At 42.7% G+C, this 17,996-nt stretch overlaps 1 protein-coding gene across 3 annotated transcripts in view; it reads right to left on the bottom strand.

Annotated features, from left to right (window-relative positions):
• Positions 1–498: 498 nt before the first annotated feature.
• Positions 499–17,996, bottom strand: part of LRRC7 (leucine rich repeat containing 7) — a 106,461-nt gene continuing 88,963 nt past the window's right edge. For 2 of the 3 annotated variants that reach the window (XM_075097300.1, XM_075097301.1), the window contains 4 exons: positions 17,263–17,481; positions 15,887–15,979; positions 13,189–13,263; positions 499–7,794 (listed from right to left, as the gene is read on the bottom strand). In XM_075097300.1, coding sequence (XP_074953401.1) covers positions 7,687–7,794; positions 13,189–13,263; positions 15,887–15,979; positions 17,263–17,481 — 495 coding nt within the window. In that variant the 3' untranslated portion in view covers positions 499–7,686. The remainder of the gene's footprint in view (positions 7,795–13,188; positions 13,264–15,886; positions 15,980–17,262; positions 17,482–17,996) is intronic. The other variant, XM_075097299.1, reaches the window with a different exon arrangement.

The raw sequence follows: 17,996 nt of genomic DNA on the forward strand, positions 1-17,996 counted from the left end.
TGTGTGCAGAATAATGGCTTGTTGGAGCTTGAACAAGAGCTGTTCTGTAGTGACTTGGCTGATGGAGCTGCTGCTCTCTCTCACACCCCACCCCCCCACCTGTCTTTTGTTTCCCTGGCTTCCACAAGGCATGTACACCCAAAAAGCAGCAAATGCTCAGCTTTTATTTGCAAGCTTGCAGTCGCTCTTCCTCATATTTGAGGTCTCACCAGTAGCTATGGCTGAACAAGGGAAACTGCTCAGTTTTCAAGTCCTTTTCTGACATATCTTGTCACTAAACGGCGTCTTTCCCTCAACCACGGCTGTGTTGGGTGGTAGATGCCGTGGCGGTTCCTGACGCTGTACGTTACCTGGCTGATGAGAGGGTGTCGGTCCCAGAGACCTGCACCAGTTTCAGAGCGATGGGGCGGTTACAGCCCTCTCGCTGCCCGCAACTTGCAGAAGAGGGTTTTTGGAAAGCTCAAATCCTTTCCAGTAGTAAAAGATGACAGAAAGTAATTACAATAAGGTGACATTTTTATTATTTATACAATAAAGAGACCTTTTTTATGTTATTCAAAACACTTTTTTTTAAATACTGAAAAAGTTGGGTACACCAAAGCCGAAAAATGGCTCTGCTATACACTGCACAGCATTGTTTTAGTCCCTGTATTTGTTTTATGTACAGAAGCATCTGCAAAATGCATTCTAAACACAATATGCACCTTACGGATAAGTGTCATACATGAAATAAAACCGGAAGGATACAACCTGCGTGTGCAAATGAACTAACCATATAATTGATTGCACTGAATCAATAGATTTAAAATATAGTTTCGAAGTACCTTTTTGCACATAAAATGAAGCAGCTTTCAAGTTCAGTAAGTCTTTATACTGCAAAAAACATTAAGTACATTCACAATCTATGTTAATAAAGTAGTAAATAGTTCTTCAGTCAGCTTTATTTACATTAATACTGTAACTAAACTGAAAAGTACAGTTAGTCATTTGTAATATAGCAATCTTTTAACACATACAAAAATGACCATTTTTCTGTATATAATTTAAGCTCAAAATCACAATTATCTCAAAATATTAATTACAATACAGCCATCTCCATCATAATTAAACATGTCTTTTATAAAATGGTAAAATTTTTAATAAAGTAAGCTGTTGGTTCTGAACTGGATACAGTACTCACAAGTAGAAAACTGAACCAATGAGCGCGTTGGTTCTGCCCGGGGGCTGGGGCAAAGCCACGCGTGCCAGCAAAGAGACAGAGAAGGCCCCAGTTGACGGCGATGAAGCCTCTTGTGCTGCAGGGCTGTGGCTGGGTTGGTGGTGCTGCAGAAAACGCCTTACAAGGGCCGTGGAAAGTCGTATGCAATGCAGTGATGTCATTCACTTCCAGAATATTTGCTGGAATCGTCCAGGAGGAGGATTGGCAAAAGGCTTTGTTGTTGGTTTTTTTTTTTTAGGAGAGGCTATTGAAATGCCACGATTCACTAATATTGTCTTTTGACATTCGCTTTCCATGCTGGTTGCCGTTGGCTGCCCCGCACGCCCTCCGTGGGGCAGAGCGTGGGCGGCCCTGCCTGGCCTCTGGGTGCCACTGCCGCGCCGCACACGTGGCTTGATGCCCGCCGTCACACATACCCGAACCACAGGTGTTAAAAAAAAACAAAACCCAAACCATCAATTAATTCATATCCTATCCAAACTACTGGCCTGAAAGTTGTATCGTTACGTTGTATTCCACTCACACTGGCAAGACTGACAAGTGAACTAAATCCTTAGGTCTGATTTGCCTGAAAATGACGTGGTACGTCTTTGTGCACCTGCTTGAAGTGAAATGTTTTGAAGGCAGAAGACTGGGGGAAGAGCGCTGAGGCAGGATGGGGAGTTGGTACACGCTAGCCCACGGGTAGGGAGCTCAGACTTCAGATAAAATGTTATTCTCATTTGGAAATTCTAAATGTAAAATCCCACCAGTTAGTTAAAAATCCTGCTAAGGTAGGGGGTGACTCCGCAGCCCACGGCTGAGGCTCACCCCCACCTCTGCCCGGTTATGAATCTGGGGAGACGGATACTCGTGTCCAACCCTACTTGTCCTTCAAAGGGCTCGCCTGGCTGTGCGGGAGGGGGGTAGCGCTACGGCGCCACGCAGCACCCCACCTGCTCGTGAGCGTAGCTTCCGTGGAGGAGCCCGGGCAGCACGGACCCCGAGCGCTAACCCCGCTCCCTGCGCGCACCGGGCACAAACACCCGGTACCCGGCCAACCCGGCACCGCCCCCGGCTTGCCTCTTGAGACCAGGTCCCGCGCCTGAGCAGGTTGAAATGTACGGTTTTTCACTTCATACTGTCTTTGCATTTACTGTTGCATATATCTCCATCAGATATATACATATATACATGCGTAGCTATAAATAAGCATTTTTTTTTGATTGCATAAGGTCATTAAATGCTATATTACAAGCCAGGGAGGTTTAACCAAGGACATCTTTACATTCAAAGTGCTTACTAGCAACAGTGAACCAATCTCCTGAACATTTCATGCTGTAATTTTTAGATTTTTGGCTCATGAAGATTAGTGGTATTCTATAAAGTTAGTAATTTCACTTTTCAGGTGTTCCTATAAGAGCTAAAAATACAACTGTTACAGCAATGTTTCCAAGGTCTTTCCATTCCTGTTCAGAAAAGGCCACCCTGGAAAAGCCTCGGCAGTCCTTCAGGCTGAGGGTTCCCAGTGAACCCCTGGAAGTTGTTACAGTTGCTGTCCCGTGGACACACTGCACTCAGCGTTCGGAACTTACCCCTCGGCTCGGCTCCCGGCTGTCCCTCACACCCTCAGCTCTGTCCTGCCCAGGCACCGCGCCGAGACAGCGGCCAGGCACGGCCACCCCTGGCTGGCACACCTTGTCCCCCTCCGGAGCTACCCTAGCGCCACGGAACAGAGGTGCAGACGTGGACGTGTTAAAAAAGATATCTTGGAAAACATCAAACCAGAGTTGAAGATGTTCAACAATCGCTGTTATGAACAGCTGGCTTCTAAATATCATAGTTTATCAACACCCAGATTTAAACTGCAAGCTGTGAATGGGATAACGGGTAAATTATCAAGCCTAGAGAGTCCTGCAGGCCTCCCGGTCTCAACGTTTTTCTCAAAATAAGAAAAGCATTTTGGAAGCAGCTGTTTTCCTCTTTTTTTTTTTTTTCCTTTTTTTCTGTATTTCCCTTTCTTTTTTCCCCTTAAGAGCTGCCTTGTAACATGACTGCAGAAAAGCAAACGAGTTCCTGCTGGTCTGGCCGCTGGGTTTTCAGCACACCTCGTACTCGGCAGCAGAGGCCCCGCAGTCGGTTCCGGGGTACGAGCGTAGCACAGGAATTGGAGCTCTGGCACCAACCACTGAGCTCCTTAAAACTTGTTGCTAAATGAGGAAAAGGGAATTACATCACAGGCCTTCTTTTTTTAACCTAACCCTTCCCTGAGGATCGTTAGTGAAGTGTTTATTGCGTGGGAAAAAAAAACACACATAAAAAGGCCGGACTGCGGCTCCCAGCTAACAGCCCTGTTGCCGGGGGCACGCGCGCTGCAGCACCACAGCGAAAGCCTGGCCGAGCTTCCCCAGGGTACTCCTCACACAGGCAGTACCAAAATGCCCCTTAGGAGCTTCTGAAAGATACCGAGCGTGAGCGCCTAGCACCTGTACAGTCAGTGTGGGAGAACAGCTGCTGCGTTCGGGAGTGCTGAATGGCCTGGAGAAAGGAAACCGCCTGCGTTCTGAGACTGTGTGGGCTGGATCAAAATTCATTCACACCCATGAAAGTGAACCCACGCGTGGGATTCACCTCAGGGTGAGCTGCCACCTGCCTCCAGCACTCGCCATCTAATCGTACTGAGTTAAAAAAAAAAAAATCCTAATTACGTTTAACACATGCACGTAACCTGGTACCCGACCGGCAAACCGGGTTGTGCGTGAGAGGTTACAGGAGACCTTCCAGGAAAGACAAAAGGCGCAAGTTATTTTGAAGCACTGATGGAAAAATCCCAAGTAGTCCCATTAATTTTAATTGCTCATGATACTAGAGCTAGTTAAAAAATCATTTTAGCCAATCTGGACAAAAATAACACCAAAAAGAAAATATTTGGCATTTTTTGGGCAGTGGGGATTGATGTTAAAGTTCCGCTACTGTATGTTTCAGCTGGGAGTCCAAACTCTCCCTCTAAGCCCCCTTCTAGGGTCAGCAGGAGTTTTGACTAAGCTAAGGAGTTAAATGTGAAATTCTACTGCACTAACACAGCCCCGACTGATTATGCCACTGCGCTTTAGATCTAATAAACTCAGCATGCAGAAAAAAACCCGAGCACAAAATACGGTATTAACAAGCACTAAAGCTCACTTGTTTTTTTCAGTTTACCAATTTTTACCTTTAAGTTGTGATCTTGGTTCCAGGCCCTAAGGCAGAGCCCTCCTCATCGTTCCTATATCTGCAACTCCCTACCACATTTTTAGTGCTACGTACATAAGATGTATATTTAATGCTGCCCAGGCCTCAGGAGTCTGTCTTGTCATTCTGCTTGCAGGGGCGCGGATGGGCGCATTGGGCTCTGCACGATGGCATCAGACAGCGTTACAGCATGATTCAAAGCTGCCGTAGTCATTTACTCCATGTTCCTGCCCGAAGCAGAGTCACGGGACGGGTTGCTGAGCCGGGGAGCTGTGCTGTCACGACATGCCCGTGGGGTGTGTAACACCAGACGCGCTGGTACTGGCTGCGCCGCCGCCTGGGTGCGCGTGTGGTCCCATTCAGGAGAGTGATTTTCTGCATGAAAAGCCAAAGGCAGCTCCACAGAGGAATTTCGGTGCATAAATGCCCATTCAACATAATTAACTGAAAGCTACGTAGGCGTCTACAATTTTCTGAACATGATGTTGAATAAACCCTTATCTCTCTTTTGAAATGGCAATGAGGATATAAGAATGGAAATTTTGGCCTCTGAAATGCCATGGAACGTTAGAAAAATTTTGGATGGGCTCTGCCAGAGCCTGGGTGATTTGTTGGCATGTTACAAAATTACACCCCTGTGATGGAAAACTGAAAGCTGAAAAAATTGAGCAAATCGCAATCCAAAACCAAATCGTGTGAATGCAGCAAGCTTTTTCAGCTTGTGATATCAAGATGATTTTCATTTACTGAAAGTATTAACTGTTTCAATTTATGTTCTGAATATCATAAAATCATTTATTCAAATCGTAAACTTTAGGATTAGCCCCAGCTACGACTCACTGTGGCATCTGGAGGTGTGTGGCCACTCCGGTGGTGCAGAAGCTCTTCCGGTAGGACTGCTTGCACGGATAAAGTAAAATTAATGTGATATGGGAACCTGCTCAGTTGGCCTGGCATTCATGTTTCATAAATATTTATACTAATAAACTTAATTGTTCCTGTTGATTGAGGACAAAAAGGGAGATGCCAACAACCAGAGCACGGGACTCACAGGCAAATGGAGAGGTGTCACTTTCCAAACGATTGCTAAAGCAATCCCTTAGTGCGGCCAAGCCCAGGGCTGCAGCTCCGCTCTGACCCAGCACGTGGGCTGCAGTGCCACAGCCCAGCCAGACTCTACTTCTCAGCAGTTGCTATGCAGTTTAAAAAAAAAAAAACAAAAAAAACCCAAAGGAAAAAAATCCAAACAGTTAAAAAGCTGGTGCTTCATAATACTGTTAGAGGAGAGTTCCTACTGTACTAATTTGTCATTCAATTTTTATGTACGGGGTACTTTCTCTCTCCTTTCCTACGTCCGCAGGCGGTCTCCATAACACCACCCTCTCCCAGCAGGCGAACCCAAGCGATTGCTAGGCATTTTGTAACCTCAGCAGATTCCTCTCCCATGAATTCGTCTGGTTTTCCTGGAGCCTGGCGTAAGCCCCCTGCGCACGAAACCGCCTGTGCAGGAACCGCCTCCGAGTACGGGCGGTTTCAGTGACGGCAGGGACACATTGGCCAACAGGAATGCTGACAGCACCTGTCGTAGCTCAGCCCTTCTGCCTACTCTACACAAGACTGCAGCAAAACTCCACAAAGTATATTTATACCTCTGTGGGAGAAACATGAGGTCCACACAGCAGACAGGGCTTTATACGTGACAGCAGTATCGTCTTTTGACGTTTAGCTTAATTTGAAGTATGATTACCTCGGTCAGTGTGCACTTGATGAGAACAGAAGAAAGGTTTAAGACTTTCTAGAGGCTCTTGCAAGCAGAAAAGTAAGATGTTCCTGGTGGTGCCCACGTGCTATAGCTACGCTCCTCTGACCTGGGTTTTTCAGGGTGTTGCTAATCCAGCTGGAAAAGGTGCGGGTGAGCCTGGCTCTCCCGCAGCACGTCCCGGCTCTCCCCGCAGTCTATTGCCATCGGTGTCACTCCGGTCAATGGAAACTGGATCCCATGAAAAAATCTCACGGGAGGTTTTCTTACGTTTTCCCGTCTTGCTGTCAGTTATGGACATGACGGACACTTGAACTGCTGAACCAAAGGCAGTTTTGCAAAGTTCTGTGCTGTCAGTGTTCTCTGTTGGGGACAGCACCAGGACCTTTACCTTAACAGTTTTCAAAGTGCATACTTCCATGGGAAAGCTTTTCCAAAGCTCGCTCATCACCATTTGCTGCTCCCCCTGTGATGCATCATATCTTAGATTAAACCTGCTCCCATTAATTTTAAAGAGACTATTACTCAAATAAAGGATTGTATAAAGGTTAAAGCCCCACTGGTAGCAAATGTAGTGAGCAGGGGCTAGTACAACCTGGACCAGAGTGAAAATGCAGAACAATGTAAGGCTGGAGAAATGGGGAATGCAAGTAAAGGGCCTATAATTTTAAATTAAAAAGTTAAATAATAAAATTAGCAGCAACAGAAGCAGCTTTACTGCCACCCATCACGACCTCCTTCCAGTGATGAAGCACACCTGTCTAAACTCACTGTTCGTCCATTTGGTGTGTTCACATGGAATCAACTGAATGTGTCAAACAAAAGGACGTTAACCAATTTTTATGTAGGTTGCTTGTATCTAGGTCCCAGAGTTGACAGTACAATTTATTAAGTATCTCACCCTGTATAGTGACATTTTTACTAATTAATATGGAGCCAGCTATACACACTGCATATGTACAGGTATTTTCATAAGGCATATAATATCTTTGCATTGAAAATAAATGAACATTATTAAATTTAATTTAATATATACTTTCTTCGAGGTGTTTATGAAAATATTTTTTTCTCTATATTTTTGTATGTGACATGATAGAAATATTTCATGGGAAGTACAGGTTAATATATTTTATCTTTATAAAGGCATATACAACTTTGAGGCAGTGTTTCTGATGGACAGCAGAATTCCTAAAGAATTTGTATGTGCTTCTGTGTTTTGAAATCATATGAAATTGACCTTAAGAAGTAACTTGATTAAAAAAACGCACCAATGCACAGCCAGAGGCTGACAATTAAAACTAATACATAGCCACATGAACCATATATTTATATAGTTAATATATTTTTTTCGAGATGATTGGTACTAACATATAGTATTATACATTTGGCACTACTGTTTGCCATTGGTCCAGCAATTGGCAAAAAATTTGTTTCCTATGTATAAATCTGTCTGAACATTAGATCTGGCTAGACATATTTACTATTTATAAAAAAATATTTAGACAGTAAGCTCACGTTGAATAACTAGGTCTACTGTATTCTGGAAACTCTTCAGTAGTAATACAGCTTTCTCATGTTCCATATGTACAAAACTATGTCCATTTGCCTGTAACACAAAAACAAGAAGAGAAGAAATCAAATTATATTCTATTCAGTGTCTTCATTTTAAGGGTGCAAAGGGATATATGAAAATTAAAAACACAGCTAAGATAAATAGCAATCACATAATGATTTCCCGCAAAGAGGAGTTTGCCTGTACCACTGACAGAACACATTTCCCTCTTCCTCCGTTGCACAGGTACTGCACACCCCTGGTGACTCCATGATATTCCACGTATTTTCTTAAGAAACAATATCCCTGGGCTGTAAAAGTTTCAAATGCTGTGAAGCCCAAAGAAAGTTAATGCTGTCAGAAAGCATTGCTGACTACAAAGGAGGCTCTGGCTCAGATCAGATGCAGACATATTGCACATACAAAATGGAAAAAATTACTGAATAAACTGTTCTCCTTTAGTGCTAATTAAATCTTTCTATAACTTGTCTGCTACAGCACTACTTAAAATAGTCAAATTTTAAACATAACTACCAACAGTTTCTGGAGTGTGATCAATAAGCTGAAGTAGAAGATCCACCATTCTACAGAATAAAGCCAGCCCATGAAGGTGATCAGGCACCGAACAAAGACAGCGCTTGCTGCAGACACCACACGTTTAGCCATCCATGAGAGCCTCAAGACTACTCCCTAGGTGCCAGGTAAGGCCTCAAACTCCCGTGGCCCTAATTCCAGGCTTGTAGAGAGCTGGGTAAATGCTCAGCTGGTTCAAAACTCCCCCTTCCCTCCCCAAAGTCACCAGTGGAAACCTCCACTGTCCTTTGCCCGGGGAGCCCATTGCTGAAGGCACAGCAGGACCACGTCTGGGAACACGCGCGTGTGCAGCTGGGCCCGGCCCACGCAGTGCTTACGGAGGCTGCCAGGGCCAAGAAGGGGATCAAGAGACAGGCTATAGGGCTGTCCACGGCAGAATCTGGTCTTTCTAGCTTATAGCAATTCTATAAACACACTGCATTTTAACAAAATATATATGTATTTTAACTAACATTTTACAATAGGTTAGCAAAGCCTTCATGCTTCGGTTAATAACCCACCACTGCTGCAAAGTTACAGCCCCATAGAACAACTACCAGACATCTGGTGCACATATCCAGACCATCATACATTGATACCTTCTCGGCCACAACAAATCCATACTACGCCACATGATGTATGGAAGACAGACTTCAAGAGCCGCCCCTTGCCAGCAGTCAGCACGGCTGAGGTATTGGACAAGCCACACGAAGTGGCTGCCAGAGCCCCCCAGGGTGCTCACATCTCCCCCACTCACCCGTGCCCACTGCTGGTCGTCTCCTCACAGAAGTTAAGATCCTCTCCCTGGACCAGGCACTTGCTGAAAGGATGCCCCATGCCCTCTTGCTGTATTAAAGGATGCCCAGCCCAAAATTATAAATAAAAATGCTGGGCACAGCTCTCTACAGGAAGCCTGTGAGTGCGGTGGTGGTTTCTTGGCACTTAAGGTTTCTGTTCAAAGGTATCAGCCGCTGTGAGCTCTAGTGCGGACAACTGCACAGGAACGGCAATGGGCAGGCACAGAGCACGGAGAAAAGGCAGCATCCAAGCAAGAGCGAAAAGTAGCTCACTTTTGCTCAGCTTAATACAGTAAAATATATTTTTACTGAGAAACAAGAATACAAATATCAGGCAGGAAAAGTTTTAAAGACATTGTCTTATGTGCCAAAATTAGGCAGCCATTTGGCATTCAGTTTGAGGTCAGCTCGGACTCTGATGTAATTCAGAGGGAAACTGAAGGAGTTCCAGTTCATTCACCACACAGCTCACTGGGACCTGTATTGTTAATTTGGGGAGAAAAAATTAAAAGGACCTGGAAATAAACCGAAGAGCAGGCCAGCTCTGCCTACTCCCCCTCTCATTTTCAAGCTGTGCAGTGAGGGGACAGGAAAACGTGCAGGTTCAGCTCTAGCTAGCAGAGAAACCTCTTTTCTGCAAGAAGTTTCTCAGTGGAAGAGGGCTGTAGGAGATACTCATCCAAAAATACCTAAGCAGGCCACACCCAGAGGGATTTGTTATTTAACATATAAATAAATGATAACTGGAATCTACTACTTTCATTCCTGGTATGGTCTCACATTCCCCACAAAATACGCTATGAAGATTGAGTTATTATTTAGTTCTAGTCATTAGACAGAAAGCATGGTTTTTAGCTGAATCATGGAGCCACTAAAACAAGACTTCTTAGAACTGAAGGGCAGACTTTAACATATGGTGGCAAAATTGTACGACATGGCTGCTATTGCTGCTCTCTCCTTGCTGATAGACTTAGCAGCCGTACAACTCTGTTCCTCCTTAAAAGTCGCCTACTAAAACTGCGGCTAATTTTATAACAGAAGAATCATTCTTACTTATCAAATAAATAACTTAAGAGCTTATGACACAGAAAGGAAAGATACAACAATTTTGCTCCTCCCAGGATCCCAGCAGGGCCATGGGCTTCTGGACTTGTCAGGACCAGAATTTGTTCACTGCAGAAGACACACACACCCTTCTATCAAAAACAGGCAACGGGCAAAACCGTGTTTAAGAATGACAGTTTCTCAGTGAGTTGGGTAACTCCACCCAGGGAATGTCAAGCCTTTTAAAGCTTGCCTCCCTCTTTTACCAAAACTGCTTGGGGAGACGCATAAATGTATGACAGAAACATGACTGCTTCTCCTGAAAACATCCTGCTAAGCAATTTCTTCTATGTAAATACTTAAAAAATTTCCCCTTGGAGTCTTGGTCTTCCTGCGTATCATCTTGAGTAAACTGAATTCACTGCATGGGGGCATAAAAGGTGCACAGACATTGAGGTGCTCCAGTAATGGTGACCCTGGGGTTACCTGACGTGATAAAATATAAAGGCATCAGCCAGTAACACTGCGGGAGAAAGCATCAGACAGACACGACAGGAGGGAGAGTCTGTAGCATGGATGATTTAGATGATACTAAGAGCAGACCATAGGGCAGACAGCATGAGGACAGAGTGGGCTAAGACTGAGGAAACACAGGAATATGGTTCCTCCCTCAGAGACCCAGCAGCAACTGCTGTCATAACCAGGGCATCTGTGGAAGCCGAGTGGCACAGACAGCTACTGATGCCAAGGAAGAGAGACTATGGGTGAAGAGGAACCTCCTTCTACGTAGTAACTGGTATAACAATGCCCTAGTCTCTGGCAGGGGATTGTCTCATAAGACAAACACAAACAGAGGTGCTAGTAATAGTGGAAAATAGGGGTGGAGGTGAAGTGATGCTAGTGAGTATCAATGATTTAAAGTTCTCATTGCCTAGGGACTTGGATACTTTTAGCTAAAGGCATTGTTTATATTTGAGAAGTAAAATATCCTTCACCATAGTTATGGATTTTTTAATGTTAATTCCTTCATGAGATTAATGACCGCCCTTTTACTTGCCACAATATAAATCAACACCTGTTGATAGGTATTATGCATGGGTAGAAGTAATTACAAATAAAAGGAAAATGTTATTGCCAGAGAAATTGAAATGATGTATGTACTGATAGTGACAAATGAGAAACACTGCTCCGACTGATCCACAATCCTACGAGAATGAGAGTGCAAAGTCAAACAAACTTCATCAGTGGAAGTGACGAATAAATTAGGAGAGTGAAATTTGCTATGTAAAAAAAAAATGCAGCAGTACCTTAAATGTGACTATAGAAATATAGGTAAATGCTCCTATTTTAGGACCACATGCTGAAGTATGAGAAATGCCAGCTCCTGCTGGTCTGTGCCCCTCAGGAGAAATCATTTGACATAACAATAGCTGTAAAATAAACGCAGGTCAAAAGTGTACACCTTTGATGAAGACATGCTGGGTCCACACACGCAACAGACCTGTCCCTGCAGAAAATAACACAGCCCTCGCACGACTCCGTGCAGACTACTCTCACGGCGTAGGCCCACTGCTTGTCCCCGCAGGCAATCTTATCCCCTTATTTTGCTGTTACTTTTTAACATATTTTACCTATTTTTGTTTCTGTTACTAAGCTCAGCTTTCAGCACAGCACCTTGATTATTCTAAGTATCTCTAGTTAATTTTGTACTTCATTTAGCTTCGCTATTTTATTTCACTGTTTTTTTAACATACTAGCAATTAAACATGGGTTGCCTATTGTAGACTTCAGTGCTGATAACCACTGCAGTGTCCATGCTGGGTAGTAGGAGGGGCGGGGGGGGGGGGGGCGTGAAGGAGAGAGGGAGGCAGGAGGAGGGAGGCTACCGAAGGTATCTGAAACATCCTTGGTTTGCTGACTTTCTTCATATAACTGATTAAAACACAGTTAACCTCTTACCCTTGATCAGTGTGAATGGCTTTAAAAACTAAGTGTTTCAGACAACTATAATGACTCTCTTCCTTTTGTCAAAAGTAACATTATTTGCTGCCAGTGGTAACACATTTTTCCAGGCTTAACAAAAAAAGAAACAACCTTGCAGGACATGGTAGAAAACCCTTTTCTACACGGACAGCTGTTATTTTCTGTGGATGAGGCATTGTTGAAAGGTATGTTCAGGAATAGCCTGTCTTTCTAGGTAAAAAGTTCACTGGAATCAGAAAATACTTGTTACAGAAACAAAAAAAGAAAACAAAAAGCTGAGATTTCTCTGTAAATTATGCAAATGCTTCCACGATCCAGTAGCGGCTCTGGTAGTGGCTGTTTTTTATGTGAGTGCATTCAAAAACGCTGAGGCAGTGAAAGAGAGGCAAAAATATTGCCAGATACAATTCTGTCAAAAAAAATGTGCACATAAGCTGAAAAGGTGAAAATTACAAGTGTGTCTTGCTTTGTCCTGTACTTATGCTGTGAAACTGCTTGTAAAGCTCGTATCTCCCTGCATCTTCTTGTGCTGTTAGTGTGGGAAAGCTGGATATGATGTAAGGATTATTTTTACTGCAGAGTTTAAATTGCGTCACCTGGATCATTCATGTGACAGACTGTAAGCATTAACCTTTTCCTGCAGTGCCATGCCCTCCCAGAAGGCTGTTGCTGGCATCCTTAGTCGGTATCCCTGGGGAGGGAGCAGAAACTGCCAGGCAAAATGGACAGCCCAGCTCCTTGCTGTGCTGTGGTCCCTCTGCTCCCAGTGTGTTCCCTGGGTTTAATTCAGCTCCTCACTGGCAGCACCGGAGGTGTCGGACAGCACACCCCAGGGCCTCTTTTTCACATCCTCAGTTTGTTTTCAAAGGGCTTTTATTCCTTCCTTCTGAGACCAATTTTCAAAAGAACTGCAAGTAACACTCTGTCCTAAATCAATATTAAAGTACCATAATAACAACACTAGCAGTTAACTTGTACTGAAAACAGTATCACTGTACTTCTAAGATGCAAAGACTCTGTTCAGTTACAAAGCAGTTAAATCCATCCATACCTGGAGGATCTTATCGCCAGGCTGGAGCAGGCTGGATGCTGGTCCGTCAGGCTGAACCCTAGTAACAAAGATACCCTATAAGTCAGAAGTAACAGAGGTTAGGATGCTATCACCAAGAACTAGTTCCCAAAATACAGGTGTCTCCCTAACTGGTGTCTGGGGGCTTTGTATACTCTGGCAATAGTCTAAACACTAAACTCTTTTTTAAATCTGTTTGTAATCAAACAGTAGTATGGGTTTGTAGTAGCTCTCCATGACCTTCAGCTAGTTATCACCTGATACAAATATAATTTTGAGTCATCTGAGACTAAGATTCCACGTCACAAAATAATTTCCAATTTGAATAGGGCAAGGGTGACAGGGTTATCAGGAGGATAATTAAAATGCAGCAAGCATTAATTTATTAATGTGTACCATAATCTATACAGTAATCTTTGTTTACTTCCTCTATGATAAAAAAAATTGAAAACTATTTCTAAAAAGCAGTCTTGATACTCAGCCCTTGAGATGTTCAGTACAATGGTCTGTAGGACTGTCACTTAATCCAGTGTCTGACGAGTGAATGACTTTGAAAGGGGAAAAAATTTTAAATAATAAAGGATATTTTTAGGTCTGTTTTCAGAATTTCAGTAAAATACAGTAATGAAACCCAAAATCAAAGACTGAGTACCTAGATGATGAACACATTTGAAATATTTCCCGTACAGCTCATGCCGTCCTGTCCTTCTGTGCCATCAGTCTCACTTCCCCTGCTGCGCTTCCCCTGCTGCTGAGGGGTTAATACCTTTAAGCAGACTCTAGAACTGAGCAAAGGCTAAATTTTAGCCATTTACATTGCTCCCAGAGACAGCAGAGAAATTCCCTGTTTGGTATCATCATGCAAATCATGGGCATCCTTGAGGGATTTTATAGCCTTCTGGAGCAAGGCACTGTCCAGTATTTCTGTTAACCTTATAAAAACCTGACCTCCTCAAGGGCAGAGCGATGTGCTGCTTATATTTCATCCACATGCCATTAACTTGCGACACAAGCCTGCCGTTCAAAATGACTGATTGCTTCTGTGCTTTCTACTGATTTTCCTGTCTTCTCCTCTCACCACAGTACCACTAGTGTGTCAGGACAAGGGAATATCACTCTGCTGAAGAGTGCTCACTGCCATCCCCACTGATTTAATCTTACAGACAGAATGGTACCATATGTGTGACTTAAAACCATCACAAATAACTGGCATGTACGATGAGGGACAATATCACCCTCTTACCACTTCTGTGATATTTAAAACCTGATAAATCTGATTTAACAGTGTGGGAAACAATTTTTCAGAGTAACAACACATAAAAAAACTTTTTGAACTATTAATTCCTTCAATATAACCACGCTATCGCTCCCTTAGTACAGAATTTTGTATTTCTGTTATTGATAAAATCAAGTCCATCTACAGCTGTTACTGCACTGCACATATTACTGGTGCAGGCACATTCATAGTGGGATGTAGACTCTTTAATAATATCAGGCAAGTGATAGACACTGGAAGTATAGCTTAATTCTAACATCATACATTAAACTGTGGAAAAAAAGACCATGACGGTATAAAGTGTAATTCCAGTGTGCAGTCTCAAAGAAGGACACCAAAAATGAGCATGATTTAAGGGGTAGTCATTAAAATGCCTGATGGTTATGTACATTAAATGGAACTATTCTTGAAGCTCAAAAGAGGGATTATCAATGAGAAAACTAAAAGGAATCGTGATTGTGTTAAACTGACATTTCCAAGCATATTTTACATTTCCAGTTAGCCTTCCTTTGTAACTCAGAGTGGTGGTGAAATTATTTTTGAGAACAGATGAAAAGATAGTTTTAATTTAATCATTTGCCATATATTATGGAAGTTATGACTGCCTCTTAAAACTGAATCCAGTATTATCAAACAATATAAACTATAAGAATATGTTTAACATACAGGTGCCCACAGTACTTATTTTTCAACAAACTCCAGTCAGTTTTACATCACAGAACAGATTAATTCAGAGGTCCAAGAGTCCATTTCCTAATCCTAAGGCCCTGTGTAGCTGATAATCACCCGATGTTGTATTTTCCCTAGGCTTCCTTTTACTGTAAAGAGATTTACCAATCTCTAAAATGTGTAATTCCCAGAATGAATACTGAGTCTCCCTGACCATCATGTACCATAATGGTGTAATTTTTAAATAGCATTACAGAATAGAAATTGCTTGCCATGGTGCTTGTAAGAAACCACTGATCTCCAGACCAGTTTGCAGGCCAGACCGATTTTATTTGATACAGCTGCTATAAACTCTGGCATTTCAGCTACCTAGTAATGCTATTACTGGCTTAGTATTCTTTCTAATGACTTCAGTGAAAGTTTACTCAGGGCCTATATTGACTCTTAAAAGAAAAGAGAGAGACACACGATTCTCCAGAAAACAGTCTTAAAAACTTTCTTATACATGGAATACAAGGCAGACACCCATGTGATTTCTGTTCTGATTCTCTCTTCTTCAACAACCAGAAAAAAAAGTGAACAACACTCCCCTAACAAAAAAAAAAAAGCCAAGTATGGGAAAAATTCTTTCAGTTATCATAACAGAAGTGCATAAAAATTTCACTCATGTTATCTATGTCTTCACTATATGGCACTCTAAAATAAGGACCATTTAGAGAGAAATTTATAACTTACCTTATCAGACGGTTTGAATGGATTTCCTTGTCCACTTATTCCACCACTGATACTAAAGCCAAGGCCAGGATTCTTCTCTATTCTCACGCAAAACTAGGTTAAAAAGATATGGCAAGATAAGTCAATGCCACCATTAAAGCCTATCTAAATAATGGCATCTTCTCCTATATCCCATTTCACCATTAACAAGATGAGTTGACCCTCTCAAAAGCTGTATTGCACAGTACAGTAAAAGTCAGTAGAATATTGTTATAAACTGGAAGTATTTTCATTATTTTAGCATGTTGTCATAATATTCACAGTGCTGCATGTATTTCTGCCTGCATCTTAAGATTTTATTTTCAAGACGGAAAAAAAAAACCCTTTAGACTTGTGAAAGAGCAGTTCATATTGTCCAAATGTTTCACTTAAACATTGGGATAAATCTGTCAGTGAGGCTTCACCTTGTGCACTTTTATTTTTCCAGAAGGTGTCACACGTGCAGCATCCCCGGGCGCTATGCTTGGGACAGACCCAGGGAATAAGTACTCTGAAGCTCAGAGATCTTCAGTCTCTTGTCACTACCAGGGCCACAGTCCTGACAGCCTGCACTGAGCACCAACCATTTTTACAAGTGTCTTTCTCAGAGAAATAGTGCTGAATCTTATCTTTTAGTCAGGATGACTCTAAATGGCATTGGGTAATTGAACACAGAACAAAAATTACTTCAGTGTAGCTTAATGACTACTCATTGAGCCAGTCCGAGCATGTACTGTGAGCCACACAAGCAATTGCTTCTGAATCTCAATGCTATACTCAAGGACTTAATACAGGCAGCTACTTGCGTGGATCGTCCAACACTTTACACAAGAGAAAGGTTTAGTAACAATTCTGAACCTTATTCTGCAAGTCAGGTGCTTCAGTTATTGCAGTCATTAAGTCCAAATATAATGGGAATAGGACCGCTTAATGAAGAAACTCATCAGCACCCGTTTTGTTAGACTGGAGCTACAGCTGGTCTTTCTTATGGCTAAACCAGAGCAGCCGATACAAATCTGAGGTCAGCACCTCGCCAAACATTCTGCACTGTTAGCGTTAAACAAGGTTACCGGGGAATTGGCAGAAATTGCTAATTAATTCAATATGACCCAGTGATGTCAGCTCTGTTCAGGAATTTCAATGCCAAACTGTATTGCTTGGTCAATCCAAGAAAAAAATGGTATCACTCCCTGGTGCTGGGGGAGAGGATAGACCTGCTCACCTGCCTCCATCCAGCTCAACCATACCTCCCCCCGAGGCAGTCTGGCTCAGCCGCCCTCTGGTATTGCCCTAGGCTGAAGGCAGAAAAAACCAGAAAGTTTTTGTCAAAGAGTTATGTTATAGAGACACTTTCTCACCTGCTCCTGATATGCATCTGTGCTTCTCTGACCCTTGGTTTGGATTAAACATCGCCCTGTCTGAGGTGCTCGAGAGCTCTGCGAAGAGGGAATCTGAATAGGCAGTGGTGGCTGAAACTGCTGAATGGTGACTTTGTTCATGTTTCCTTCATACTGCTGCTCGCGGCTCCGATGCTGTAGACTTTGTGATCCCATTAAAGTCTGGATATGGCTACCTGCCTGTGGGTAACGTAACCCGTTAGGCCAGAAATTCAGGAAGCTGAAAAGAAGCAATTATTACAACTTACAGAGCCAAGTAAAAGCAAACCTCTTAAATCATATCAGAGGTTTGCCTTTTGACCACAGCTGGAAACAACCGTGATTAAAAGCAGCATGGATATGCCCACAGCATTTAGTGATCCTAGGAGGTTTAAGGGAAATTGGCCGCACACCATACGTTTCACAAACAGAAAATATTTTTTTCTTCATGTCATGATATATGCTTCTGCTCCAGATGTTTTGTGAACAATTTAACAAATTGAAGTAGGATGGATTGTTTATCACAGCACACTCTGAAGATACTGGAATGTTTTGGTTTTTTTTTTCCTGGGGATAGTTTGGAATAAGATTTATAATCAGATTTATAACTGAAATACAGATATTAGCCAGCATTGCGCACTGTGTATGGAAAGCATAATCTGTTAAATCCTATGCCTTGGTCCTAGGAACAAATGTAGCTTTTACAAACTGTAACT

This window comes from Phalacrocorax aristotelis, chromosome 6 (assembly GCF_949628215.1).
Source record: "Phalacrocorax aristotelis chromosome 6, bGulAri2.1, whole genome shotgun sequence".
Lineage (NCBI taxonomy): Eukaryota > Metazoa > Chordata > Aves > Suliformes > Phalacrocoracidae > Phalacrocorax > Phalacrocorax aristotelis.